Genomic DNA, 27,241 nt, shown 5'->3' on the forward strand with positions numbered 1-27,241 from the left:
CAAGGGCAGGGAGGGGAGGCAGCTGTGACTAGCTCTCTCCTGCCCCACTTCACGGTGGGAGGGAAGAGGCCTGGCCTTCTCCAGGGGCCACAGGCTGGATTGTGGGGTCTCTGCTCTCAGTGACAGGCTGACTCTCGTACCCTCATTGGTTTGGGGTCCAGCACTAGGCTGTATGCCCATTCTACAGAGGACAGAGACAGAGACTCAAGGAGGTGAGGTTGACCTGCCCGAGGTCACATAGCTAAGGTTTAGAGGAGCCAACCTCTTGCTGATTTCCCCCATTCTTGGAGGAGAGAATGGTTGCAGTCAAACCCACCAAGCCTCAGTTGCCACATCTGTCTAATGGAGAAAAATCTATGGAGGCGATCAGAGCTGCAGGGAGGGCTGAGAAATCAGGATGCACAGAGGTGGGATGGCGGGAGGTGGAGGCAGGCGTCCAAACACAGTCTTCCATCCACTTCGTAATTCCCTCTCTGCTGCTCTTTGGGAGTTAAGGCACAAGGGCAATCAGGCAAACGTGGTTATCTGGGCAAGGCAGTATCTCTGAGCCATGGGCGGGAATTAAACTTATTAGTCTAACTAAAGGTCACGAACACACAGCAGGTCTGGCAGGAGGAGGCAGGTAAGTCCCTGGTTGGAGGGAGGGGGAGAGAAACAGGGAAACGGACTCTTGGATGATGATGGTGGTGATGAGAATCAGCATTTATTGTGCATCTACTGTGTGCTCAGCTGTGTTCAGTGCGTGGCATACCTGATGGTATTGACACCTCACCACCAGGCATACCAGAGACGGTTCATACTACCCATTTCATAGATGAGGAACTGAAACTCACTTGTCCAGATCTCACAAGGGGGAGAGCTAAGACTTGAACTCTGTTCTGGCTGACCTCAGAGCACCGCCCCCCCTACACCTCTGTGCATCCTTATCTTGCTGAGTCCTCCTTGCAGCCCTTGTCTCCACGGATTTTTCCCATTAGACAGATGTGGCAACTGAGGTCAATGAGTTTGCGGCTATTCTCTCATCTAGGAATGAGGAAAATCAGGAGCTGAGAGATGGAACTGCGGTGGAGCCTCCAGACAGTTACATAGAGCAGTTTCAAACATCCCTTGGGCTGGAGAGTGAAATTAGTCCAATGTCAAGAGCCAGAAAGCCTGGGCTTGAGTTCTGTCTCTGCCCCTAACTTGTGTGGCTTTGGGCCACTGTCTCCCTTCTCTGAGCCTCACACTGTTATCTTCAATAGAGTAACAGTTTGAGACTGGATCACCCCAAAGTTTGGTGGCTCTGTTTAAGAAGTCACTCCTGGGTCCACAGGCTGTATCATCTCTGTCCTACCAAGGCAAGCTGCAGTAAGGGAGTCATTGCTTCATTTGCGCATTCCTTAATCCGATCAAGGAGCTGACGTGGGCTGAGGCCCTGGGTGGACCTCCAAGATACAGACAAAAACCACTCTTTCCCTGCCCTGCCCACAAGGAGCTCACTCCCTGCCCACAAGGAGTTTGGAAAAGGACACTGATACATAGCTGATTAGAACCCAGTGTGGTCCTCACTTGAGTTGAGAGTGCAGGGAGCCCTAGGCAGGGAGTTAATGTTGCAGCCCCGGGCAAGGAGATTCTAAGTCTCTGCTGGGGACACTTTGGCTTCCTTTGGACTGAGACTTGAAGGGTGAGGAGGAATTTTCCAGGCAAACAAATATTTGTGGGGAGGGGAGGGAGAGACTGAAGTATGCATACGTTGGGGCATAAGAGGACAGGAAGGGAAGCGTTCCAGACACAGCACTGAGTAACATGCGCAGTTAGGGAAGTACAGAGGACCTGGCTTATTCTGGAAACTCCCAGTAGTCCAGTATTTCCCTAGCATGTGAAATGTGTGTGTCTAATGATGGAGGACAGCAGGCAGGGGCCAAACGGTAACAGACACTGACTGCCTGGCACAAAAATGTATCTATCAGCATTGGAGAAGGGTTGGAGAACTTTGAGCAGGGGAGTGGTCTGATCACTGTGTTGAGGGTACTAGAAGGGGAGTTCCAGAGGCCAGGAAACCAGCAATGAGGCTGGTACTGTCAGGTGTCCATGCAACTGGGCAAGGGCATTGGTAGCAGATGAAGTCTTCTGTTTGTTCACTCATTCTCCCAAGGACCAAATGCCTGAGTGAGGTACAGGGGTAGGGTGGGAACACAGCACGGGGATGCCAGAAGGCCAGTGTCCAGGGGAAGGTGGACTTAACCCTTGGCCTCATTCCTCAGGGTGGGGGAGAGAATTCCAGTGGGAAATGCTAGGAAACTTCAGCTCCCTGGGCCTGCATTTCTTTATCTGTGAAATGGCGATACTAATTATAATCATGACAGCAATAATTTTTTTTAGGCTTTATTGTTTATTTTTAGAGGAGGTATTGGGGATTGAACCCTGGACCTCGTGCGTGCCATTTGAGCTATACCTTCCCCATCCCATGACAGCAGTAATTTTGAACCCTAAACTGAGATAGTGGAATCATTGAAATGGTAATTATTCCAAGCTCCCCTGCCCCACTACCTAAGGATAGCTAACTAGGGATGAAGGGGTTGTTCTAGGTGCTTTGCTTAAATTAACATTTAATCCTGACAGCAGCCCTGTGAGATAACAGCATTATCCCATTTTACTGAGGGCAAAGTTGAGGCATAAAGAGGTTAAATACCTGCTTAAGGTAACATAAGGTTTGAATCACAATGCCCCATGAGCCACCATATGTATATAGCAACAAATTCCACCACAGCCCCTCCTCAACTGTGGGTTTAGAGGAGCTCCTCCAGGCAAAAGGCCTGTTACAAACCAACAAGTACTCTGGGAAAGTAAGAAACGGGTGTAGCCCACACCCAAGAACCCAAAATGAAATTCTTAAGCAGGGAAAGACCCCCCGTGAGGAGGGGGCATTTAGAGAAGGCCCTACTATTCCAGAACTTTTCTTTGTGCTTCGATTACGTGCTAGGAATCCCGTCTCTTCTTATTGTGTGACCTTGGGCAAGTTGGCTCACCTCTCTGGGCCTCTGTTTTCTCATTAGTAAAATGGAGACAAGAACCCCTTCTATCGGTCTATGGTAAGGACAAAAGTCGACTACACAGCTAATGAGCAGGGTTCGGCGGGCGGGACCCACTGAGTTGGTATTACTGAGTGCTTTACCCATGTAGCCATCAAACAGAGGCGCCGAGCCCTATGGACCCATCGCCCCGTCTGGAGGCTGGAGGCTGGGGCGGGGAACCGTAGCTGGGCGACGAGGGTGCCACGCCCGGCCGCCCCCACCCCGCACTCCCGCGCCGTGGCCCGACCGAGTCACCTGCACACTGGGCCCTTCCTTCCTCCCAGAGTGCCGGCGGCCAGAGCTTGGCCCGCCTTCCCTTCCCTCCACCCCTATCCGCCCGCCGGGACCGCCCCCGCTCACCCGTCCCGTCGCGGCAGGCTCCGCCCTCGGCCCTTCCCGCGTTCCCATTGGCCCTTCCGCGGCCCCCGCCGCTGTTTGTCCCGGCTTCCTCGCCGCCCATTGGCCCGCCCGGATCCTCCCAGGAAGTTTGAAAAAAAAAAAAGTTTTATGGGCGGATGGAAGGGGCCGGGACAGCGCCGGGGAAGGGAAGGGCCGGAGGAGCGGCGGCGGGCGGCCGAGAGGGGCGGCGGCGGCGGGATTCCCGCGCCGCTGAACCCGGCCCGAGAGCCCTTTCCACCTTCCTGCCTCCTGCTCCCGCCGCCCCGGGGTGCCGCCATGACGGTGAGTGCCCCCCAGGGGGCAGCCCCTCTGCGCCCCAGGCCGGGATGAGAGCTATGGCCCCAGCCAGAGCCAAGCCGAGCGGCTCCCCTCCTGGGCAGTCCCCTCCTCACTTCCCGGAGGCGAGAGAAGGTCTCAGCCGGAAGACAGGGCGACCCCAACGGCACGGACCGGCCGTCCTGCCTCACCTTCCCCCGGCCTCCTCACTTTTCCGGGCCAGGAGCCCAGGTGACCTGAGAGGTGATGGGAACTCTCGGTCCCGGGCACCACCCCCTCACGTTAGCGGGACCAATCACGGACGGATTCGGGGTGGCCCTTTCCCATATCCCCTCCAGTCCCCCTTAGTGAAAACCTGATGATTCCCCCCAGCTGCCAGATCCGTAGGGTCTCCCAAGTTTCTGGGTCACAGAAGGAGCGGAGATGGGCCTGGCCTCGGTCTGGATCCTGCCGGGGGCTGGAGAGGCTCTCCCTGGTTCGAATGGGTCGCTCTGATCCGGGCCTGGGAAGGCTGCCCGCTGGTGTGGGCTTGGTCGGAGTTTGGGTGGATGATAAAAGGCCGCCCCGTCCCACCCTGTCCGGAGCCCATCCTGACACTTGTGAAACAGCAGTATACCATGTTCTCCCGGGCTGGGCTTACCACTTCGCAGTGGCGCTGGGACCTTGGGTGGGGCGTTGGAAGTGGGGGATATGATGGCAGGGATTTATCTTTCTCTTGGGGATGAGCCCTACCCAAGCTCTACTAGTATGAGCTCTGTTAGTCTTAATTATCACATTGCGCTGAGTTCACCATTATCCCCATTTCACAGTGGGATAAACTGAGGCTTGATGAGGGGCATTGGTTTGTTGCCAGAGGTGACCCTGAGTATAAGGGAAGGAGTAGCCCTTTTCCAAGTCAGTCTGGCCCCTTGACTGTGAGGTTGTGGAAGGGAGTGGCAGGGCTGCTTTTGGTTTCTGGCAAATGCCTGAGGGAGGCTCTGACAGCCTTGTGAGGAGGGTTGGGGAGTTGAGCGGGGTGTGTGTGCGCAGGCACGTGTCCCCGTTCTTCAACTGAGTGGAGACCCTGAGGAGGAGTGGGCTGGGCTGATGGAGTGGGGAGTGGTTTGCACAAGGGGCCCCTGCCCCCATGAGTGTGATGACCTGGTCACTGCCTGGACTTCCTCAGCCTCTGCACATCCTGCCACCTCTCTGCTGGCCCTTCCTGTCGTCAGCAGCCTCCCCTGTTGGAGTAGAGAGGGATGTGGGGGGGAGGAGCTGAGTCAGTGTCCTGGCCTCCCCTCCCCAGGCCAGTGGGGGCAGGGCAGTGGTTGCCTTGCCGACTGGGTGCCTGCCAGGCTCAGAACTGGGTGCTTTCACATTACCAGTGTAGAACCTTGAAGGCTGATGGAAACTCTCCATCTAACAGATGAGGTGTAGGGAGGTGAAGTCACATGCCCCAGGTGACACAGCTGGGACCTGGCTGAGCCAGAATTTGTAACCAGGGCTGTCCCAGTTTTCTCTCAGGATGAGATAAGAAATGTACACAGTTGCCTTTGCTGGGGAAGCACATGCTGAAAAAGGGTAAGGCTGCTAGAAGCAGCACATAGGGGCGCTTGGAGGAAGGTAGCGCATCCCTGCTGGTGGGAGGGGGCCTCCAGAGGGAAATGTCCTCCTGTGACTGTAGGCCTTTGTCGGGTGGAGATGGACTGGGGAGGGGACAGTGTGGACAGAGGCTGGTGGCCATGTTTGGGGAATTGAGTGGTGAGAACATAGAGAAGGGACTTGGGAAGGAGGGCCTCAAAAGCCAGGAAAAGCAGCTTGGGCTTTTATCAGGAGCACTGGGGAGCCGTGAAAGGTTTTCGAGCAGAGAGGAGGCTCACGATCACCTTTGATAGTGTTTGCTGGGTTCATCCTGGCTGCCTTCAGACCTGAGCCTGCTCTAGGCTGGTGTCCTTCCTATTTTTTATTCACACACTTTTCCTTTCTCCTGGCCCCATCTCCCTGGCCTCAGGGATCTGTATGGAGCAAGTGGCAAAGGTGCCATGAATGGATAAATGCTTAGAGGCTTTAGGAAGCTGGGCCTGGAGTCAGGATCTGCTCCACCTCCTTTTACCTTAGCCGGCTGGCTGCAGCCTTATTCCTGGAGCTTCATTCCCCAGCCACTGCCTGGCATCAAATTATATACCTGTTCACTTGTTTATTGTCTGTCTCTGTCCTGAGTTCCACCAGGGCAGGGGCTACTGTTCATGGCTGACTTCTTGGCATAGAACCTAGAACAATGCCTAGTGCTGAAAAAAAAAGAGAAAAGGAAAGTAAAAGAAGAAGAAGAGAGAGAGAGAGGGAAAGAAAGAAAAGAGAAAGAAGGAAAGAAAGAAATTTCTACAACTGTTTCCAGAGTCCTTGGGTCCTGGAGGGTGAACAGCACATGTCCCTGACCGAGTTGCTGCTAGTCTAGCCTGCAAGGGATAAATAAATGGCTTCAAGATAATCACAGATGTGGCAGAGGCCGTGGGAGGTCATCCGGTGTGGTGTGTGGTATGTACTGGGAAAGGGGCCGCAGAGGTGGCAATTAAACTGGATCTTAAGGCACAAGAAGGGGTTTGCCTCATCAAAGGAGGAGGAAGCCTGGCATTTCAAGCAAAGGACACAGGCGTGTGTAGAGGCTCCGAGTCCTGATGTGTTGGGGATCAGAGAGGATGTGTGGTGACATAAACATGGGGCCTCCTAAGCAGGGGTCGGCCATCCCAAGGCAGCTGGACCTTGTTCCACCTGGGGCTGTCCCTGGAGGTTTTAGGCAGGCCTGTGACTCTAGGCCTTTCTGAGTGGGTCCCCCGACCGGAGTGTGCTTATAAGAGGCTGTGTCACTGGTCTAGGTGGGCGGGAGGCAATGCTCACATGTGGCCAAAAGAAGGAAGGCCCACTGTGAGGACCTGTCAGTGCTCGGGAAGGGAAAAAGGAGAAAGGGAGCTTCCTGCAGGCGGAGGAGAGGTGCCTGGGCCTGTGGAGCCACGTGTGAAGGTGAGCAGGAGAGATTTTCGTTATCAGAACTTCTGACTCCTGGCGGGGGTTCCCAGGTAACAGTAGGACGTCTCCTGTCAGTGGGTTTAAAAACACATTGGTGTCCTCCCCTCCCCAAGGTCTCCATGGGGACGTGTTGTGTGGGGTGTGTGTACTAACATCTCCATGTGTGGCCCATTTGGTTCTCTCATAGAACTTGGGGGAGGGCAGGGCCCCCCCATCGTTTGCCACATGAGGCAGTGGGGCTCAGGGATGTGACTTAGGAAGGTCGTGGTGACCCCACTTCCCAGGCAGCCCTTGGGGTCCCAGCCTGTCATTCCCACTGAGGAGCCCTTCCTCAGCCTCTGGAAGTCCAGGACTGATCCAGCCCCAGCTCAGTTCATTCCAGTTGGCTGGGACACCTGCTCGTCCTTCCTAGGGGCTGTCCCCTGGGTCAGCACTGTGATGCCAGCTCCATGGTCCATTCCAGAAAGCCTGGCTCCTCAGGCCTGGGGATGGGGCAGGAACTGCCCCCAAGGCACAGGAATTTAGACCAGGACATTGAGGAAGGTGGATATTCAGCAGGTTTTCCTTGGGGCCACAGCATGCTGGACCATGGGGCCCCAGGAGGTCCCAGTCTGCACGCAGACCCAGGTGACTTGGTGACCCTGAGCATGGCTACCGGTCTTCAGTCTTAGCTTGGAACCACCCAGGACAGCTTCCACAACATGTGAGGAACAGGGTGGGGTAGAACAGAGAGCAGAGGAGGTGAACCCAGCCCAGGGTTTCCCAGTTCTGAGCAGAGCCCATGCCCCTTCCCTCAGGCAGATGTGCAGGGAGGGGCTGTGACACTGGGTGGGGCTGCTAGCCTGCTGAGATCCAGGGGCCTCTGTCCAAAGGCCATGGCCAGGGATGGCTCAGGATGTATAGGCTGCTGGCCCTGTCCCTCTCAGGCCTCTTCCTCCACCTGAGGAAGAGGAAAATGGGGCTCCCTGAGAGGAAGGCCGGTCAGGGGAGGTGGCCAGGTCAGGTGGCTCCTGTTTCCAGGTTTCCAGCTGCCATCGTTGTCGCCGCCCACCCCACCTAGCTGTGCCACCCACTCCCTCCACGCAACCAGACACCTTGGCCTGGTGAGGCTGCAATGCAGCCGCTGATAGGTGGGCTCAGAGCCATGGCAACAGGTGGCCGCCTCCTGCCTGCCCTCGAGCCTGGTCTGCCCTGCTCTCCCTGCCAGTGGGCAGGAGATGAGACTCTGTAGGGGGACTGGGACTTAGACAAGAGAGAGGTCTCCCCAGCAGCCAAGGAGGGTCTATGGCTGGCACCTACCATATAGGCCTGGCCAGAGAAAAGGCCCGGATGAGCAGCTTTGTCATCTAGGGCTAGGTGGGAGGTCCTAGTTCACAGACCCTTGGGGAATATGCTACAGCTGGGAGCCCCCCAATCCCAGGGCCGTGCTCCCCTGGGCAGCACCCAGCAGGTAGGCCTTGCCAGGACAGAGGTACCACCTCCCCTTCCATAGATCTAGGGGGGACCAGAGGGTCTCTGACTGAAGCCTGGGCCTGGCTCCATCTTTCAGGGTCTCTAGGAGACGAGGGAAGGGCAGGCTGGTTGGACCATGGGAGGTTGAGTGGGTTGTGGGTGGGTAGGAGCATTAAGGCATTTTCTTGTGGGCCGCCTGGACCTCATCAGCCCTCTCTCCTGGCTTCCCAGCACCTCAGTCTTACAGGCCTCAGGGGCAGGGGACAGGATGGGCAGCAGCCCTGCCTCCCCAGGCCCAGTTCTCCACAGGGCCTGACTCATCTGTCCCCTCATCTCCCCATAGCCCGATCTGCTCAACTTCAAGAAGGGATGGATGTCTATCTTGGACGAGCCTGGAGAGGTAGGAGGGCTGACACGGGGGTCGGGGGAAGTGTGGCTTTCTGCAGTGCTCTGGAGGCTCCTGGGGGTGGTCCGTGGCTGAGCTGCTTCCCTGGCCTGTCTAGCCTTCTAGAGACTCTGACTTCTGGATGGAGGGAGTCCAAGATGGAGGCCAGAGTGGGAACCCTGAGGGCGGGATATTTCTTGTCCAATTGGAAAGAAGGCCTCGGCCTGTGAGGGTGGGAGGGCATCTCAGCCTCTTGAAGCAGTCTGCAGTATGTAAAGGTCACCAGAGTTGGAGGCCTCCTGGCCCTTCACGCCCCACACCCCATCCCCTCCTGTCACCAAGAGCCTCTTGCCCTCCCGCCTCTTGACAACCCTGGCTGAGTATCCAAGGGTCTGGGATGGAAGGGTTCACAGAGATCACTTGACCTGAGGCAGGTACAGATTTCCAAAGACTCAGCCATGCAGCTCCCCTCAACCCTGGGAGTGGGCTTCAGAGCACATTTCTTGAAGTCTCACCAACTTGGGGCCCCACTGGTTGAGTCACAGCTGCCTCTGACCTCGGTGGCCACATCTGTGAAATGGGCATTCTGGATAATGATAGTTCTTTCCAGGGGGGATAACAGAGTCACAAAGGTCAAGCATGTAAAGTGTCCCACAGAGCTCCCAGTGCCTGCTTGGGCCTCAGCTAATAACCCTTCCCTTTCTCTAACGTGTGCATCTTTAGAATCTGAAGGGACAGTAGCCTTTCACCGTCTCTACCCTTCTGCCTGCCAGGCTGGAGCTGGAGCTGGCTTCCTGCCCGCTCAGCCTGGGAGAGGACGTCACCCTGCCCGGGTCCTGCATGCGCCCGCGGCTTGGGTCTGCATGCAGCCCGCATGCCGAGGAGGGCTCAGAGCCAAAGGGAATCTCATTGTGTTTCCTCCCCACATGCTTTATTCCCTCCAGCCCACGGCCTTCCGTACCCGCTGCCTGCTCGCCAGTCCTCTGGTGGCTGAGCTCCAGCCTCACACAAGGCCGGGCACCCCGCCAGTGACCCTTCTCAGCCTCCCCACCCAGGGTCTCTGGAGGGCAGAGATTATGGGCTCCACCCAGAACTGGCCGTTACTCATTCTCTTTCACAGGATTTTGGAATGTCCGAGCTGGAGGGGCCCTGGGAGTTCAGCCAGCCCAACCCCTTGGTTGCACAGACAGGAGACAGGCCCACAGGGGCTTTGATCTCTTCCAGGCCTAGCAGCACCTTGAGCAAACCCAGGCCTAGAACTCAGGGCACGTGAGGCCCCTGGATTTCCATCCAGCTGCCATCTCAGGCAGTCATAGACTAGGCCTGGAAGGGCCAAATAGATCATTTGGCACAGAACCCATGCCCTGCTTTACAGAGAGACAGTTGAGGTCCTGAGCAGCAACTTGGGCCACTCAGGAAGAGCAAGGTCATTCTAAGAGGGCCAGCCTCTCAGAACAACCCCCAACAACCTAGTGCCTGATCTTATGCCAAGTGCCAGGAGAGACATCCCGGGAAGAGTTAGGAACTTCTGACCTCACTAGGAAGCTTAGGGACTTCTTATTAGCTTTCCTTTACAAGTCAGAAAACTGAAGCTCAGAGAGGTCGAGACACTTGACTGAAGACACACAGTTAGCAAAGGATAAAATAGTTGTAACTTTGGTCTCTTGGACGCTAAAACTCTGTCTTCAGGGAGGCAGTGTGAAAAGAAGTAGAAAGTATCCTCCTTGCACATCCTTGAAAACTTACCATCTTCTTGAGGAAAGAACACTAAGCACTTGAAATAACAAACAGTATGGATTGGGCTTGGTGATGTAGGGGAGCCCCAGAAGGACCAGAGACTGGGTGACATACACTGACCCTGGCAGTGGGTGGACCTCTACTGGCATTCCGGTGAATGGCCAGAAGCCCAGAGGCGGGCTGAGCTTGGCACTTTCAGATGAGGCTGCTCTGATACCCCTACCCTCTCCTATATGTTCTGCCAGCCTAACCCCAGTTGGAGCAGAGAGGAGCACCCAGAAAGGCGACTGCATCATAAATATACAGATAGTGCATTCTCACAGCTGAGCGTGCATGTAACCAGCACCTAGAACAAGAAACAGAATATACGACCAGCTTCTCCCTGGCCCCCCTTCCAGTCCTGCTCTCTGGGAGACTTGTCCTTGGCCACTGAGGTGATTGATTCAGGGGCAGAGTATGGAAAAAGACCTAAAGTTCTGGTCCCTGACTTGCTAGGCAAATGACCTCACACAGGTCACAACCCCTTCCTGGACTGCCCTGGATTTGCTTATAGGAGCTTTGGTGATCTTGGCAAAAAGGATCAGGAAGCATTTGGAAGTATCAACAAATCAGAGAAGGGCTCCCAGGAAGAAAGGGAGGGTGTGGTTACTGACAAGAAGCTGACCCATTTCACAGATGCTGCTCCTGAGGCTCGGAGAAGAAATGGAGCGGCTAACTTCAAATGTGGATTTTGTGACTCTGCACTGTCCTCTGTCCCTTGCCCCCTGCCCCTCAGCAGGGCAGATGAGGGTGCCAGGCCCCTGCTGTGAGCAGAGTAGTTGACCTGGCAGTGCCCAGGACACCCGCGGAGTAGCTCACAGACACACTCATTCCCCTGCTCACCATTGTCTCTCCTTCACAGTGGAAGAAGCACTGGTTTGTGCTGACCGATTCAAGCCTCAAGTACTACAGAGATTCCACCGCTGAGGAGGTGAGACAACGAGGTGGGAGGGCTCCTGCCCCCATCAGATGCTGGGGGACCCTATGGGGGGCTTGAGGGGCTCAGGTGGGTCACCGAAGGTCATGGACCATCATGAGCATTTTTACTGCAGGCGGATGAGCTGGATGGTGAGATTGACCTGCGCTCCTGCACGGACGTCACCGAGTACGCAGTGCAGCGCAACTATGGCTTCCAGATCCATGTGAGGCTGGGGGATGACATGTCTGGAGGGCCCCCAGAGGAGGTGTTAGGGTGGAGCATGGTTCACCAGACTGGTTCCTGTCACTCATTTACCCAGAGACCCCATCCTCAGAGCCAGTCAGAAGCTCTGCTGCCAACACTTAGCACATCTGGGGTGATCCCGGATATCACTGGCAGGGCGGTTTAAATGTTGGAGAGATCTTGGAGCACACGGGGCTCTTCCAAGGCTAGTGGAGAGGAGGTTTTGCATCTCCCGCTTTCCTCCAGATGCAAGACCTTAGATACCCGCCTGGGAAGGAAGGGCACATCCCTGGGGTCCATAGTGGGGTGGAGAACTGTGGGACTGGCCAGGTGGCAACCTACGTGTGGGGTGGACTTGCAGACCAAAGATGCTGTCTATACCTTGTCGGCCATGACCTCGGGCATCCGGAGGAACTGGATTGAAGCTCTGAGGAAGACTGTGCGTCCAACCTCAGCCCCAGATGTCACCAAGTATGTGCTGGGCTGGACTGGGGCCTTGGGGGAGGCACTTACCCCTGCATCCCTGAGAAGCTTTCTGGGACTCACCTGAGGGCCTTGTGGCTATACTTTCTAGGCCTCAGTTTCTCTACCAAGGAAATAGGGAGAGGGCAGTGGGCATTCTTGGCACCCATCCAGAAATACATTGTGGCGTCAAGGTTTGACTCTTGTCCCTTTATATCCCTCTGCATCCTGAAAGGGTAGGGAGTGGCCTCAGCTCTTTGAAGATGCGATGAGTCAAAGGCCCTGTGAGGTAGCTGATTGTCTCTGTGCTGTGGGAGCTGGGTCTCAGCCTGAATTAGGGAGAGAGAGTGGCTGAGTTGTCTGGGTGGAGAGCTCACTCCCCCTGGAGGTCAGTGTGGGCAGAGGGGCAGCAGGGCCCAGTGACCTGCTGGTAGAACCCCACACAGTACAAACCCCAGACGCTCATGGGGGCCAGGACTTGTGGCTACTGGGCAGCAGGAATGGAGGCGTGGCGTTGAGGGGTGTTGAGTGTAAGTCCCCTTGCCTGGCCACACCCTGGCTGTTCAGCCTCAGGCCAGTTACTGTCTGGTCTGAGTTTCAGATTCCTCATCTGTCAACTCCTGGTGTCATGTGAGCATGTGCGTGGAGGCCCTTTGTGAATTCTCAACCTCTGTTCAGCTGGACTGTTGTTTAGTATATTGGCTCTGCTGCTCTAACAAAGAAACCCCAAATGTGGGTTTAAACAGGGAGAAGTTTATTTCTCGCTCCCAAACTGTCCAAGACCTGCCCATAGCCCACAGCTTCGCCCCTGGGCCAGAGGACTGCCAGTGCTCTCATGGGGTCCCAGCCAGGAGCCAGGCCAGGGCACAACTGGTCCTTTAAAGAGTGCCACCTCTCACACCCACCAGGCAGGGTGTCGTCATATGGCCACGCATAGCTGCAAGGGATGCTTTAGTTTTTGGCTAGGTAACCATGTCCCCAGTATTGCTCTGGGAGAAGATAACTGCCACCGTCGTGACAAGTCTTCATAGGTTGTGCCATATGCACCCAGAGGCCACTGTTCACCTCATCAGCAGTGACGGTGGGCACCTCCTCTGTTCCACTGTGAGCCTCTTGAACCCAGGGCCGTGTCTCACACCATACTCTGAATACTAATGCTTTGATCACCATTTGCAAAGGGTTTCCTGGTTGCTTTGCACACATTTGCTCACCTGGTCCTCAGGTCCATCCTGTGAGTGGCATTGTTGTCCCATATTACAGATAAGGTGACTGAGGCTCAGAGAGGGAGGCCAGGTACCCTGGTCCCTCTGCTGGTAAATGGCGGTACTAGGATGGTTCCCATGTTAATGATGAAGCTCCAGTTCTAACCTGCTTTCTCCGCGGGGGTCTATCCCCAGGCCCCGACACATGGGTAGCACTCTGGAAGTGCTTGTTTTGGGACTGAGCGGGCCAGGCCCCACCTGACATGGCTCTGCTGGCCCCCTAGGCTCTCGGACTGCAATAAGGAGAACACACTGCACAGCTACGGCACCCCAAAGGGCTCCCTGAAGGCGGGGGAGCAGCGGGGGGGTGGCCCCCGGAAGGCGGATGGGCAGCGGCAGTCGCTGGACTACGTGGAGCTCTCCCCGCTGACTCAGAGCTCCCCGCAGCGGGCCCGCACCCCAGCCCGCGCTCTCGACCGCCCAGCCAAGCAGGAAGAGCTGGAGCGGGACCTGGCCCAGCGTTCCGAGGAGCGACGCAAGTGGTTCGAGGCCACAGACAGCAGGGCCACAGAGACACCAGCGGGTGAGGGTCCACGCCGGGGCCTGGGCGCCCCCTTGACCGAGGACCAGCAGAGCCGGCTCAGCGAGGAGATCGAGAAGAAGTGGCAGGAACTGGAGAAGCTGCCCCTGCGTGAGAACAAGCGGGTGCCTCTCACCGCCCTGCTCAATCAAGGCTGTGGGGAGCGCCGGGGGCCCCCAAGTGACAGTCATGAGGCGCTGGAGAAGGAGGTAGGCATCAGGGCTGGCCTCTGGGAGCCCCTGTACCCCCACCAATACCCCCTCATCCCTGTAGTCACTCTGTGGCATATACCTTGCATACCTACAGTGATGGGGAGCTCACCCCTGATCCTGACACCTCAGGCTCCCTGTGAACTGTGAAAAAGAGTCTTCTTTCCTGGGCTTTGGGGTTCTTTTTTGTTTTTTGTTTTTTTCTTTTTTCCATCTTAGTTCTGTCCTCTGCAACCACAGAGAAGGGAAGAAGGAAGAGAAGGGAGAGACATTTATTGAGCATCTTCTGTGTACCAAGCCTTGTCCCCGGCTCTCTTTACCTACATTAGCTTATGTAGTCCTCACAGCGGTCTCATAATCCCATAGGATAGACCTGATCACTGTTTTACTAATGGGAAACAGACTCCAAGATGTTTCCCCCACCTGCGTAATGTGGTAAATATCGGTGACCACAGTGTCCTTCTCCCAACCCTGTCTAGCCTTCTCTGGGCCTAAGCTCTCTGGGTCGCTGTCCTGGCCATCTCAGAAGCAGCTGGAATGTCCCCATTGCCTGCATCTCGACACCAGGGCCACTTTTCTGTCTCAAACCCAAAGCTCCTCACAGCCTTCAACCAGCTCCATCCTCACTTCCAGGCCCTCACTTGCCTCGCCTTCTCCCCTCACAGGTCCAGTCTCTCCGGGCCCAGCTGGAGGTATGGCGTCTCCAAGGGGAGGCTCCTCAGGGTCCACCCAAGTCCCAGGAGGATGGCCACATCCCCCCAGGCTACATCTCACAGGTAAGACCAAGGAGCTGTTTGGTGGGGGATGGGGGCAGGTTTCTGGTTGCCATGTTTTAAGAATTTTGGGAGCCCTTCATGTATATTGGAACCTGTGTGAGGCATTTGACATGCATCATCTCATTTAATCTCCCCAGCGGGTGGACATAAGCACTGTGCCCATTTTACAGACAAAGCCACTGAGCTATGAGAGTTTATGTGACTTGCCCGAGGTCAACCGGCCTGCAGATGTCCAAGGTGGGATTTGAGCTCGGGTCCGGCTGACTGCAGAGCCTGTGTGTGAGCCCCCATGTGATCCTCTGTACTTAGACCCCTTCTCCTGTACCACTCTGAGGTAATGGGGGACCTAGTGGAGAGTGGGATCCCCAGTGGGCAGGCCCCGGGAGTCGCTCCCTAAACACAGGGAAATCCTGCCCAGGCCTGCCAGGCCAAGGCCCTGCACAAGGTGGTCTGCGGGACATGGATGCTCCCAGTGGCCCTCAGGGGACACATGGTCTGCCCAAGACAGATGATTTTGTTCCCCTGGGGACATTTGGCCATGCCCAGTGACACTTTTATTGTCATGACTGGGACGACTAGCTGTCCAGAAAAAAATGTGTCTGGGTACACACTTACATATGTTTGCTGTAAATCTTACTGGTATAAAGGCTGTTTGGTGTGCAACTTACAAATAAAAAATACACAATGCTTTTTATTGTGAATTCCAGATAGCAAGTTGATTTTTCTCAGAATACTTTCATTGATCCTTCTGAATGCTGGTATCCATAGCTTATTGACAAACGAGTGTCATTCTAACCTGAACGTTGGTTGGCATTTTTGTTGGTGTTAATGAGCAAGACGACAAGACATATGTCAAACTTTTACTTGGTCAATATCATGAGCAGCTTCTTGGCCAAATTAGAGGATAGTTTTCTGTTGAGAAAATTCGAGAATATTCTATTAGAAACATTTCTCATGTTTTTGTTCTTGTACAACATGACAGTCATAGATCAGGCACACTTTGAAGTTTATCTGTACTGTAAGCATTGTTAGCTTTTGGTTTTTGTGGTTTTGCGGGGCGGGTAATTAGGCTTTTAAAAATTGATTGATTGATTGATTGATTTTTTTAATGGAGGTACTGGGGATTGAATCCAGGACCTCATGCACGCTAACCACATGCCCTACCACTGAGCTACACTCTCCCCCCTGCATTATTAGCTTTTTTTTTCATCACTTGCTTAAGTCTGGACAATCAACAAAACAGTAAATAAAGCCCTGATGTGTAAAGTTTACTCATTTCCACAGTGTAAATACTCTCACCCTGGCTGATGCACTGAATGCGGCGTCGGGAAGCTGTGTGTCCGCTGATATACAGTGTTTCCACCTGCAGATACAGAAGATGTAAATAACCTCAAAGCACAGCAAATAATAAAATGCAGTGAAATAATTAGGAGGTGATGAATTTTGAGTATCAGCTTTGTTTTTAATGTAACTAATTTAAGTTTATATAATTTCTAATAATGGCTGTGCTTAATAACTGTGCCACAAAATTCCTAAAAATTTGACAGTCGGCGGCCTCTGATCAGCACATCCTTGTCTGAAACAAGAAGAAATGCTGGGGTCTCAGGCTCTGGGCAGGAGGGCCTTCTAGAAGTTCCAAGGGGGCGAGGGGCTCTCGGAAAGGCTTCCTAGGGTGGCACTGAGCTGACTGTTGCTGTGGGTGGTGGAGTGAGCTGCGGCAGGAGGTGGCGGGCCAGTGGGTGTCCATCATGGAGACCCTCAGTGCCAAGCCAAGGAGCTGGGATCTTGTCCCACCTACCTGAGGAGGTTTGGGGTCTGACAGCGACATTGGGAAGGTGGGGTTGGAGTGGAGGGGGCTTGGGAGGGGTCAGGACCAGTGTCAGGAGCTAGGATGATGGCTGAGGGGGAGAGGGATGTAGGAGGGTGTGTGGAGGGAGGAGAAGTTACGGCTGGGCCACTGCCCCGAGGAAGGCAGAGGGGAGCTGGCTGGGAGCTGGGCCTGGCATGCAAGGCCACGGACCATCTAGGGCTGAGTGGTTGATGGAATGTTCAGCTGAAGGGAGACCAAGGCCACGGGGAGTTGGGGTGTGATGTGGATGGCTCACTTGGGGGTCCCCTGCCATGGGGAAGGGGGAAGGGAGGGCCTCGTGTTGTCAAGGCTCCTTTGAGGCTGGAGGAAAGTGGGGCATCTCTGGACAACACCACCACCTGAGGCATCTGGGGACCTCAGAGACCCCTGCAGAGGCTTCAGACTGCTCTGTGGAGCCCTTGGACTCCCCAGGGGTTGCCTTTCTGTGCAGGTTCCTCCACAGCCACCAGTAACCAGAGCACCTCCGTCTTTGTCCATTTTACTCTTGGAACATGCATTAGATTCCCATTGGAAGAAACTTCCTGTCACTAAAATGAAGTTTGAAAAGTGCTGCTCTAACTTCTCGGCTTACAGCTGGGGATGCTGAGGCCCAGAGAGGAGGCGAGACCTTCAGGCTAGAGGTAGACCCAGACCCGTGCCTGCAACCCAGTCTCTCTGGTCCCAAGGCACCCACTGGGCACCCCAAGCTGTCAGCATTTCTTCCTGTTAGGTTGGGATGGGCAGGGGAGCCGGTGGAATTGGGGGTGGGAGGGCATAACGAGGAAACAGAGCCCAAGGTGGGGTGGGAGGGGCCCAGGGAAGAGGAACTGAGGTCTACGCCCCTTCGGGCCTGGGAGGAGGCCACTGGAGAGTCAGTGGACCCTGGAGAGGTGACAGCCGGGGAGGGATCCCCCAGCCTGGTATCTCAGGCCAAGTGGGCAGCCCTCTTTCAGCCTGTGGTGCTTGCCACAGGACAGCAGCTGGGGGGCCTGGGGCTTTACCCCCTGGGGTGTCAGTGCCTCCTGCAGCAGGGGCCACGGCACTTCTTTGTCTACTTTGATCCATGTCAGAGGTGGCCCTCGGGAAGGCAGGGCAGAGGGAGCAGCACCTGGCCTTCTAGGAGCCCCTCCTCGTGAGCTGGTTCCTACCTTCCTCATCAGCCTCCGGACATCCTATTAGCTGCTGGGTCTGCCAACCTGATCTGGCTCTTTAAGAACAGCAGCCCCACCTCCCATATTGCCCAAATCTACAGGTGCCCAGGGTGGGCACTGGCTTACCTTAGGGACCCTCGTGAGTTGGTCTTATGGGGTCTGTTTTACAGATGAGGAGATTGAGGCTGAGAGAAGGGGAGGGGCTTGTTCAAGTTCACTCCATGGTACAGCCGGGACCCAGTCTGTGGAACTCCGAAGCCATGTTCTCTTGCCCTAAATGGGGGGACACACAGAGGACAGGCACAGAAGCCCAATGGGACAGATGTCCCCTGCCCACCACTCAAAACACCTAGACCCATGGGGCCTGGCCCTTACCCTTCCCCCAAACTGGCCTGTGCAGCCCCCAGATGTGGCTGCTGGAGAGGTGAAGGGTCAGTCCTCACTGGACATGAGGTGCCCCTGTAGCCTGGGGGAGGATGCAGTCTCTCATCTGGCCTTCTGTACCTCAGTTTCTTCCTTGGCCCCTTCATTTTTTAATGATCTTAAATATTTTTTAATTGTGTAAGAAATATGTTGACATTTTCAAAAATAGTTCAAACAAATCAAAAAGTTAGAAATAAACATGTAAACCCTCCTTCCCCTGCCTGCTCCCAACCCCGGGGGTCCCCTTGGTTACCATTTGAGCACATCTGTATAGTTTCCTGTTGCAGCTGTAACAAATTACCACAAACATAAATCACACAAATTTATCATCTCACAGTTTTGTGGGGTGGAAGTCCAACACAAGTCTCGCTTGGCTAATATCCAGGCATCTGTAGGACCGCACTCCCTTCTGTAGGCTCCAGGGAGGCTCCGTTTCCTCACCTTTTCCAGTTTCTGGCGGCCGCCTGCGTTCCTTGGCTCGCAGCCCCTTCCTTCATCTTCAAAGCCTGCGGAGGAGAGTCAAGTCTTTCTCACTTCCCATCACACTGAGCTCCTTCCGTTGTCCCTTCTCCCTCACCCTCTACTCTCCTGCCTCCTCTTCCACAATCAGGGACCCTGTGATTACTTTGGGCCCAGAGGATAATCTAGGATAATCTCCCTATTTTAAGGTCAGCTGATTAGCAACCTCTATCCCCTCGGCTGTGAAAGGTAACACATTTGCAGGTTCCGGAAGTAGACGAGACGTCTTTGGGGGCCATTGCTCTGCCTCCCACAGTATCCTTACGTACCTTTTCCTGTGTTTTCACATGTGCGCACTCAGACCTGTGGCTCTACGTGTTTTGTTTCCATGACTGAGGCTACATCATGCATGTTGTCAGAAACCAGCTTTCATCACCTAACTTTTGGGACACCTTTCCGCAGCAGTCCACGTGGGCAGTACTGTCCTTTCACAGCTGCCTGGATCCTTTGTAAAGCTTGATCCCATAACTTATTTCAGGGTTTCCCTGTTATGCATTTAGATTATTTCCAGTTTTCATCTGTTACCAGCCTCACTGTAGAGAATACCTTTGTCCAAGAGTCTTTGTACACATGTCGCTTTCTGTGGGATCATTCCTAGGAGTGGACCTGCTAGGTTAAAGAGTCATTAAAACTTTGATGATGCCGCCAAACTGCCCTCCACGCACCTGGTTGCAGCTGACTCTCCCAGCAGTGGGTGTTATCAGTCATTTAAAAATTTGTCAGTCTTGTCTACACAGCCCTGTTTTGTGATAGTCATCAATTTCGGCTCACTTACTCAGCATCTGCCACAGATCAGGCCCTGGCCGAGACCCAGGGGACTCCAAGCTGGATCAGAGCTTCCCTGTTTTGGAGGAACTTACGATCTGGCAGAAGCAGAGCCTTTGGAGGCAAGGGAGAGGCTGCCCAGAGTCAGAGCTAGGGGGATATTTAAGCTGGGCTGCAGACCAAGTGAATTATCCAGGAAGAGAAAGTTGTAAAAGAATGTTCCAGGCAGTGGGAATAACATGAGCTAAAGCTCAGAGATGTGAACATGCTGTTGAATTTTTTTTTTTACTAACTATGGGGTTTCATGGTAGGGGAGAGCCAGGGATGAGACCACCAGGGTCAGACACTGGAGCAGGGACTTGGTTCTGTGGGATGAGGAGGCTCAGAAGGATTTGAAGCAGGAGATTGACAGGGTGAGGTTTGTGGATGGGGAATGGTGGGGGGAGATACAGGCTGATGGTGCCAGTGTCTAGGGGGAGGTGGTGAAGCCTGGACCAGGGCAGGCCTGCCCCTGAGGCTTCTTGCCTCAGGCTGGAAAAGGGCCACTGACCCAGGCAATGGGGGCAGCCCCATGACCTCCTGGCTTCCCGCCCGCAGGAGGCGTGCGAGCGCAGTCTGGCGGAGATGGAGTCCTCGCACCAGCAGGTGATGGAGGAGCTGCAGCGGCACCACGAGCGGGAGCTGCAGCGACTGCAGCAGGAGAAGGAGTGGCTCCTGGCAGAGGAGACAGCAGCCACTGCCTCAGGTGAGGACCCTGGGCGGGAGCGGCACAGCAGGATGGAGGCTCCTCCTGGCTGGATTTGGGAGGCCTTTAACTAAGAGGTGAGAGTCTCAGTGCCAAACTTGGGGTGAGGGGTCACAAGCCCCTAGATCTGGCTTCTAACCCTTCTTGCAAAGGGGAAACCGAGGCAATAAAGACCCCCACACACAGACCATGGGTTGTAACTCCTCTCCATCTGGGGCCTGCAGCTACTGGAAGGCCCACCTCAAGCCACACACACGCACTGAGCTCCAGCTCCACACCCAGGCCTGTGCCACGTGCTGGGGAGGGACTGCTCAGCCACAGACTCTGCTCTCATAGGAGTGCTGTCTCACTGGGCACATGGGCTGTTCTACATGCTCCACACACATCTTCACCGAGGAGAGCAGGGAAAGGAGTGAGCATTTACCAAACCCCATTACCCGCATGAGCACCCTTAGTCTTTGCAGTGCCCAAGGGAGTGACCCCGTTCACAGATGAAGAAACTGGCTCAGAGAGGTTAGTTAGTGACTTGTCCTGGATGGCATAGCTTGGAGGTGGTGGAAGTTGGAGTTGAAGCTCAAACTGCTCTAACTGCAAAACCATGAACCCTACCCTCTGCTCTCCCAAGTCAGAAATAGGAACGCCCAAGATGCTGGCCAACTCCCTCCTCCCTCTCTCTGTTCCCTGCACACCTGCTGTGTGTGTGTGCCTGGCACATCCAAGCACTTCCATGGGGTTTGCAGTCTAGTGGAAATGATGAAAGAGGCCACATGATCTAGAACTTACCATCTGCCAGTACTTCAAGTGCTCAAGCCTGGGGCCCCTCATCCCAAATCCTGGGGTTGGTATGTTTTGCATTTTAGGAAGATAACCCAGTGTATATATTAGATATCCTCCCCCAGCAGGGTCTGGGCTTCACCCTAGCACTAAGGTTTTGGCAGTGAAATTTCTCAGAGTCACACTTAAGTGGGATAATAATGACCACAAATAGCCTTGTGTTTGTTCAGGTTGGGAATTGCCACCAAAAGGGTTATGAAACACTTTCAATACTCAGAGCTTTTGGACTTTGGAATTAAGGATAAGACTATGAATGAGGACTTGTTTAATCTTCGCAACAGTCCTGTGTGAGTGTGGAAAGAGACTCAGCCCTTGGGAGCTCACAGCCTGAAAGTAAACAGATGGGGGCCAGTGTCTGGGTACTGACTCTGCCACACATTGTTCTACATGCTTCTCACACATCTTCTGATCACCCAGGAGCGAAGGTGCTGTTGTCATGCCCACTTTCCAGATAAGGGATCCAAGGCACAGAGAGGTTAAGTCCTCTGCACAAGTCACATTGATTTCTGCTGGCCACAGAGCCTATGATCTTGACCACTAGGCTGGGCCAGGCAGGTGGATCTTGTTAAAGAACCCTCCAGGCTCTGCAGGGAGGACTCTGGGATCTTACCCAGAAATCACAACAACAAAAGGTACCAGTGGTCAGACACTGAGGTGTCTCCCCAGCAGGGTCCATCAGATAGGGACTGTTGTCCCTTGATAGACAAGCTCAGAGAGGTTGAGCAGCTCACCCGAATCCACCCAGTTCATGATACAGCCGGGCCTGGTGCTTTTTGCATACCAGCCTCTGCTCCTGTCTCCGTATGGAGTCCCAGAGGAGGTGAAGCTCCTTGCTGCTGACCCCTCCCCAATCTCCCTTCCGCCCTCTGCCCTACTTCCAGCCATTGAAGCCATGAAGAAGGCCTACCAAGAGGAGCTGAGCCGAGAGCTGAGCAAGACACGGAGTCTCCAGCAGGGCCCAGATGGCCTCCGGAAGCAGCACCAGTGAGATGGCACCTGGGCCCTGTGTTCTAGGGGCAGGGCCTCCCTCTGAGCCAAGGGCTCAGCTGTCTACCCTGCTGGTTCTGAGTAGGGAACCTGTGCTGAGACCCCTTGACAGAGGACATGTCAGTTTGCCCCTAGCTGAGACTCCTGCTCCAGTCACATAACACAAGGAACAGAAGCAGCAGGGCCCCAGCCAGACCCCCACACCAGTCCACACAGCAGTTCTCAGACCTCTTCTTGTCTAGCCAGTCTCAGCCTCCACGCTCTTCTTCCCCTCCTTGGTATCCCCTAGAGCTGGGCTATGGTATCGGCCAGTAGGTGTCCCTCCCTGCCACAGAGGACAGTTCTGGAATGTTGGGGCTATGGAGGCTTTAGAAGTAGGCTCCTCCAACCTGCCCCCTCATAGAGGAGGTGCCTGCAGCCCAAAGAGGCTGTCACCATTTCACAGCCCCACAGCGGGCTGAAGGCAAAACCAGGACGGGAAGCAGGAGTCCTGGGCTGCTTTGAGTCTGCGTGACCTGACTCAGCTTGGCAGAGGGCAAGAGAGCCCACACCATCCTTCCCCTCTCCTGCCCCGAGCAGGTCAGACATGGAGGCGCTGAAGCGGGAGCTGCAGGTGCTGTCAGAACAGTACTCGCAGAAGTGCCTGGAGATCGGGGCCCTGACGCGGCAGGCCGAGGAGCGTGAGCACACGCTGCGGCGCTGCCAGCAGGAGGGCCAGGAGCTGCTGCGCCACAACCAGGTGGGCCTGGCCCCTGTGGAGTGGGGGCAGGGCGTGGACATCCTGGCCCCCCTGTACTCACCATCCCACCACTCCCAGGAGCTGCACGCCCGCTTGTCTGAGGAGATTGATCGGCTGCGTGGCTTCATCGCCTCCCAGAGCTCCAGCAGTGGCTGCGGGCGCAGCAGTGAGCGGAGCTCCTGTGAGCTGGAGGTGCGTCCACCCCCTCATGCCAGCCCGCCTAGCTGTTTCTTGGGCCTGGGCGTGGGGAAAGCACCCCAACAGGCTGGATCTGCCCTGCAGTGGGGAGCATTGTGACTCCAAGGGGGCTGAACCCTGGCGAGGAGTAGTCAGGTCGACTAGGAAGGGTGCCTACTGTGTGCCCAGTGCTACTGGGCCAGCTGGGCGAAAGCCGTTCTGTCGGGGTCCTGCCACCCACCTTCTGTGTGACCATGGCAAGTCACCTAACCTTTCTGAGCCCCAGTGGCTCATCAGTAAAATGGGGCTAGCACTTACTAGAAGGTGGAGTGAGAAAATGCGTGTGTGATACCAGGATCACGCCAGTCTTTTGTTGTATTTAACAAAAATGCATATACAGTTTTGCTCTGTGCCTGGCATTTCCATAAGCCCTTGTATCTGCTAACTCATTGACACTTCCTAATAGTCCTATGAGAAAGATGCTGGTACTGTCCCCATTTTACAGGTGAGGATATCGAGACACAGGCAGGTCAAGTACCTTGCCCAAGATCATATGGCTAGTCAGTGTGGGAGCTGGGATTTGAACCAGGCAGCCTGTCTCCAGAGTCTAAGCTTTTAAGCCTCCCTTATCCTGGCTGAACCTGTCTCCTCCTTTGTCAAGTCAGGATAGCAGTACCTGCCCATCAGGGTTTGGGGAGGGATTAATGAGGGAGCCCACAGGGAAGCCCAGCCCTCTCTGGTTCACAGTAGGACCACACTGTGAATTCTTTCTGTGCACTTTGCCCTCAAGTTGAAGGTCTGGTGCTGTGTTGAGGCCACAGCAGAGGCAACCATAAGGCAACCATGAAACACCCATTCACATAATATGGACAGGTGAGAGAGCAAGGAGAAATCAGAGAGGGCTTCCTGGAGGAGTCTGTCTCTGGTGGGCAGTGGGTCTTGGTGCAGATTGGGAGCTGCATTCTAGGGGCCTGAGGCAGAGAGACACCAGCCTTCAGGGCACTATGGGCCAGGGTAGCTCTGGCCTCTGGCCCTGGGTCAGCCTGGCAACCATGACCCTAGGTGCTGCTGCGAGTGAAGGAGAATGAACTTCAGTACCTGAAGAAGGAGGTGCAGTGCCTCCGCGATGAGCTCCAGATGATGCAGAAGGTGAGTCCCAGCTGGCCAAGGTGGGATATCAGTGGAGTGGGGAACCCCTCGATCCAGCTGAATGCCTGTGCTCTGTGCAGCCACTCCTGACTCAACATGTCATCAGGCTCTCTCCGTGCCTCTCCCACGCGGCTGTCACTGTTCCCATTTACAGACAAAGAAGCTGTGGCTAAGAAAGGGTTAGTGACTTGCTCAAGGCCACACTTGCTTTTATTTATTTAGAAAATATTTATTGAGCATCTGCTATGTGCCAGGCACTGCTGGGTGCTGGGGTGACAGCTGTGGACAAGAAAGACCAAAACCCGTGCCCATGTAGAGCATGCATTCCAGTGAGGGATAAGCCAAGTTGCTGGGAGTTGGGGAGCCAGGATTCAGGGTCCAATCTCTGAGGTGTCGTGTCCTTGTGTCTTTGACACCCTCTGTGTGTTGGTGACTCTGGGACTTGTGTGAGCCAGACTCATGGAAGGGGCTCAAACACTGGGCCAGCCTGACCTGATTCTCCTCCGAGCCCCTCACTGCTGTCTGGTCTTGGGCTAAAGCTTCACCTCCCTGAGCCTCGGCTCTCATCTTGAATGGGATGAAAATGATGCTGAAACCTGTGTCCCTGGGTGGAGCTGAGGGCCGCCTAGGGGGGCCACTTGGAGGAGGCCTTGGGGACTGTGGAGGGTCCTGGCTGCTGTGTGCTGGCCAGTGGGCAGGGCCAGGAAGAAGGGCTTCGTGCCCTCACACCCCTCCCTACCCCCCAGGACAAGCGCTTCACCTCGGGAAAGTACCAGGACGTGTATGTGGAGCTGAATCACATCAAGACGCGGTCAGAGCGGGAGATTGAGCAGCTGAAGGAGCACCTGCGTCTCGCCATGGCTGCCCTACAGGAGAAGGAGGCCGTGCGCAACAGCCTGGCCGAGTAGAGGTGGGCGCCGTGGGGTGGGCCCCACAGGGTGGGCAGGGGTGAGGCCAGGCGAGGCAGGATGAGCTCAAGGCTCATCCACGCCCAACTCGCCCTGCCATCTGGGCCAGGGCACTTCCTTCTCCTGGCCTCCGTATCCCTTTCTGTAAACAGGGACAGTGACACCAGCAACTCCAGGTTGTTGTGGGGATCAGTCAGACTCAGCCAGAGGCTGCTTTGTTAACTTGAGCATGTTTCTTCAGAGGTGGGGAAGTGAGTTCAGGATCTGATTGTTGTCTTGTCCACCCACGTGACAGCGCATGTTTCTTAACACCAAGCCACAGCCGCAGCCTGTCCACAGGGCTGGCAGTGCCCTAACTGATCTGCCTGGACTTGGGCGGCATGTCCGGTGTGCCCACCCCGCCATTAGACCCAGCGGCATGGCGCGCATCCCTAATCACTCACAGCATCCCTTCCACCGAGCCTCACACGTCAGACATCGCGAGTGAGACTACACCCCGTCCCACTTAGTCTTACAGTCGTCCTTGATTTAGCCTTGATTTGAAACACTTTATGATGCCTTTCCTAATGCTACATCTACTTGGAGCTTCCTTGCTAACACGTCCTTGTGGGCTTCCTGAGGCACTCTGGAGAGGCCACCCTGCAGGCCAGGCTCGGGGAGAAGCCCAGAGGAGCAGATTTGGCCCAGCCTTTGGGGCGAAGAGGCGTTGGAAGGATCTGCTGGCCACCCTTGCCTGGTCTAAGCCAGACTCCCCCACTCTTTTTTGTTAAACTGAAGTATAGTTGATTTACAATGTTGTGGTAGTTTCTGGCGTAAAGCATGGTGGTTCAGTTACATCTATGTAAGATATATGTATTTTTCAGATTCTTTCCCATTATAATTTATTACAAGATATTGAATATAGTTCTTTGTGCTATACAGTAGGACCTTGTTGTTTGTCTGTTTTATATATGGTAGTTTGTATCTGCTAATCCCAAACTCCTATTTTTTAAAAAAATTTTTTGGGGGTAGGTAATTAGGTTTATTTATTAATTTTATTGATTGATTGATTATGGAAGTACTGGGGATTGAACCCAGGACCTCGTGCATGCTAAGCATGTGCTCTACCACTAGAGCTATCCCCTCCCCTATCAAACTCTTAATTTATCCCTCCCTACTCCGTTCCTGTTTGGTAGCCATGTTTGTTTTCTATGTCTGTGAGTCTGTTTCTGATTTGTCAATAAATTCATTTGTATTATTTTTTAGATTTCACATATAAGTGGTATCATATGATATTGTTTTTCTCTACTTAACTTCACTTAGTATGAGAATCTCTAGGTCCCCTCATGTTGCTGCAAAAGGCATTATTTCATTCTTTTTTATGGCTGAGTAATATTCCATTATGTATATATACCTCATAATCTTCATCCAGTCATCTGTAGGTGGGCATTTAGGTTGATTCCTAAATAGTAGTGCTATGAACATTGGAGTGCATGTATCTTTTCTAATTAGCAGATTCCCTCACTCTTGTCTTCTAGGTCCTGGTAGTCCAGCCTCACTGCACACCCTGCAGCCCAAGGGGACCAGTCGCCCTCCTTCCCTGCTGGACGGACGTCAGAAGCCAAGCTTTCTCCCCACCCTCTGTGGGCCGCACGTGCACTCACATCCACCACACACATGCACTCACAGGCACACACACACATAAATACACATGCACATGGGCACACACACACACACACACACACACGTACACACACACATTGTCTGCGTATCTGAGCGTGCCCCTCGCACTGGGTCTTACCTTGCACCTTCTTCAGGATTTTATATGTGAAGAGATTTTTATATAGATTTTTCCTTTTTTTTCCCCCAAAACACTTTATACTTTTTAAAAAGCAATTCCTGGTGGCATGTGCCTCCAGCACTGGCTCCCCCTCTGCCTCCAGCCGCCTGCGACTCGTGGGCTTCTGGACCCGTAGCCCTGGCCTGGGTCCAGCGGAAGCCCAACAGCAGCAGCGCCATTGCAGGGCTGGCTCTGGGGGGAGAGGCAGGGAGCCAGCCACCCTCTTCCCGCCCTACCTCCCACTAACTACTTCCTTCCCTGGGAGGACCCGCTCCCTGGGACTCTGGTCAGAGGGACAGATGGACAGAGGGAGCCGGCAGCTGTCCCCTTGGCCCCCTCCTCTGAGAGGGTGCTGGGCTTGGATCTGCTGGAGCCGCCCCATGCAGGCATTTCTCTCCTGCTCCATGAGCCTTCTTAACTTAATAAAATGTTCCGACAGCT

The 27,241-nt window shown here is 54.6% G+C and overlaps 1 protein-coding gene across 3 annotated transcripts; it reads left to right on the top strand.

Annotated features, from left to right (window-relative positions):
• Window positions 1–3,560: 3,560 nt before the first annotated feature.
• LOC102527575 (TRIO and F-actin-binding protein) lies at window positions 3,561–27,241 on the top strand. Of its 3 annotated transcripts, XM_072973486.1 has the most exons (14): window positions 3,561–3,734; window positions 8,527–8,583; window positions 11,207–11,275; window positions 11,397–11,486; window positions 11,868–11,977; window positions 13,455–13,959; window positions 14,625–14,735; window positions 20,040–20,187; window positions 21,903–22,005; window positions 22,588–22,747; window positions 22,826–22,939; window positions 23,987–24,073; window positions 24,820–24,983; window positions 26,499–27,241. In XM_072973486.1, the coding sequence occupies exons 1-13, from the start codon at window positions 3,561–3,563 to the stop codon at window positions 24,979–24,981; spliced, it is 1,890 nt and encodes a 629-aa protein (XP_072829587.1). In that variant the 3' UTR covers window positions 24,982–24,983; window positions 26,499–27,241. The 3 variants fall into 3 exon arrangements, 1 of the variants encoding a protein (XP_072829587.1); XR_012078660.1 differs by lacking the exons at window positions 21,903–22,005; window positions 22,588–22,747; window positions 22,826–22,939; ... (1 more) ...; window positions 24,820–24,983; window positions 26,499–27,241 and adding an exon at window positions 14,906–15,069 and having other exon boundaries at window positions 20,040–20,175; XR_012078661.1 differs by lacking the exons at window positions 20,040–20,187; window positions 21,903–22,005; window positions 22,588–22,747; ... (2 more) ...; window positions 24,820–24,983; window positions 26,499–27,241 and adding exons at window positions 14,906–15,069; window positions 16,020–16,162.

Source organism: Vicugna pacos, chromosome 12, assembly GCF_048564905.1.
Source record: "Vicugna pacos chromosome 12, VicPac4, whole genome shotgun sequence".
Taxonomy (NCBI): domain Eukaryota; kingdom Metazoa; phylum Chordata; class Mammalia; order Artiodactyla; family Camelidae; genus Vicugna; species Vicugna pacos.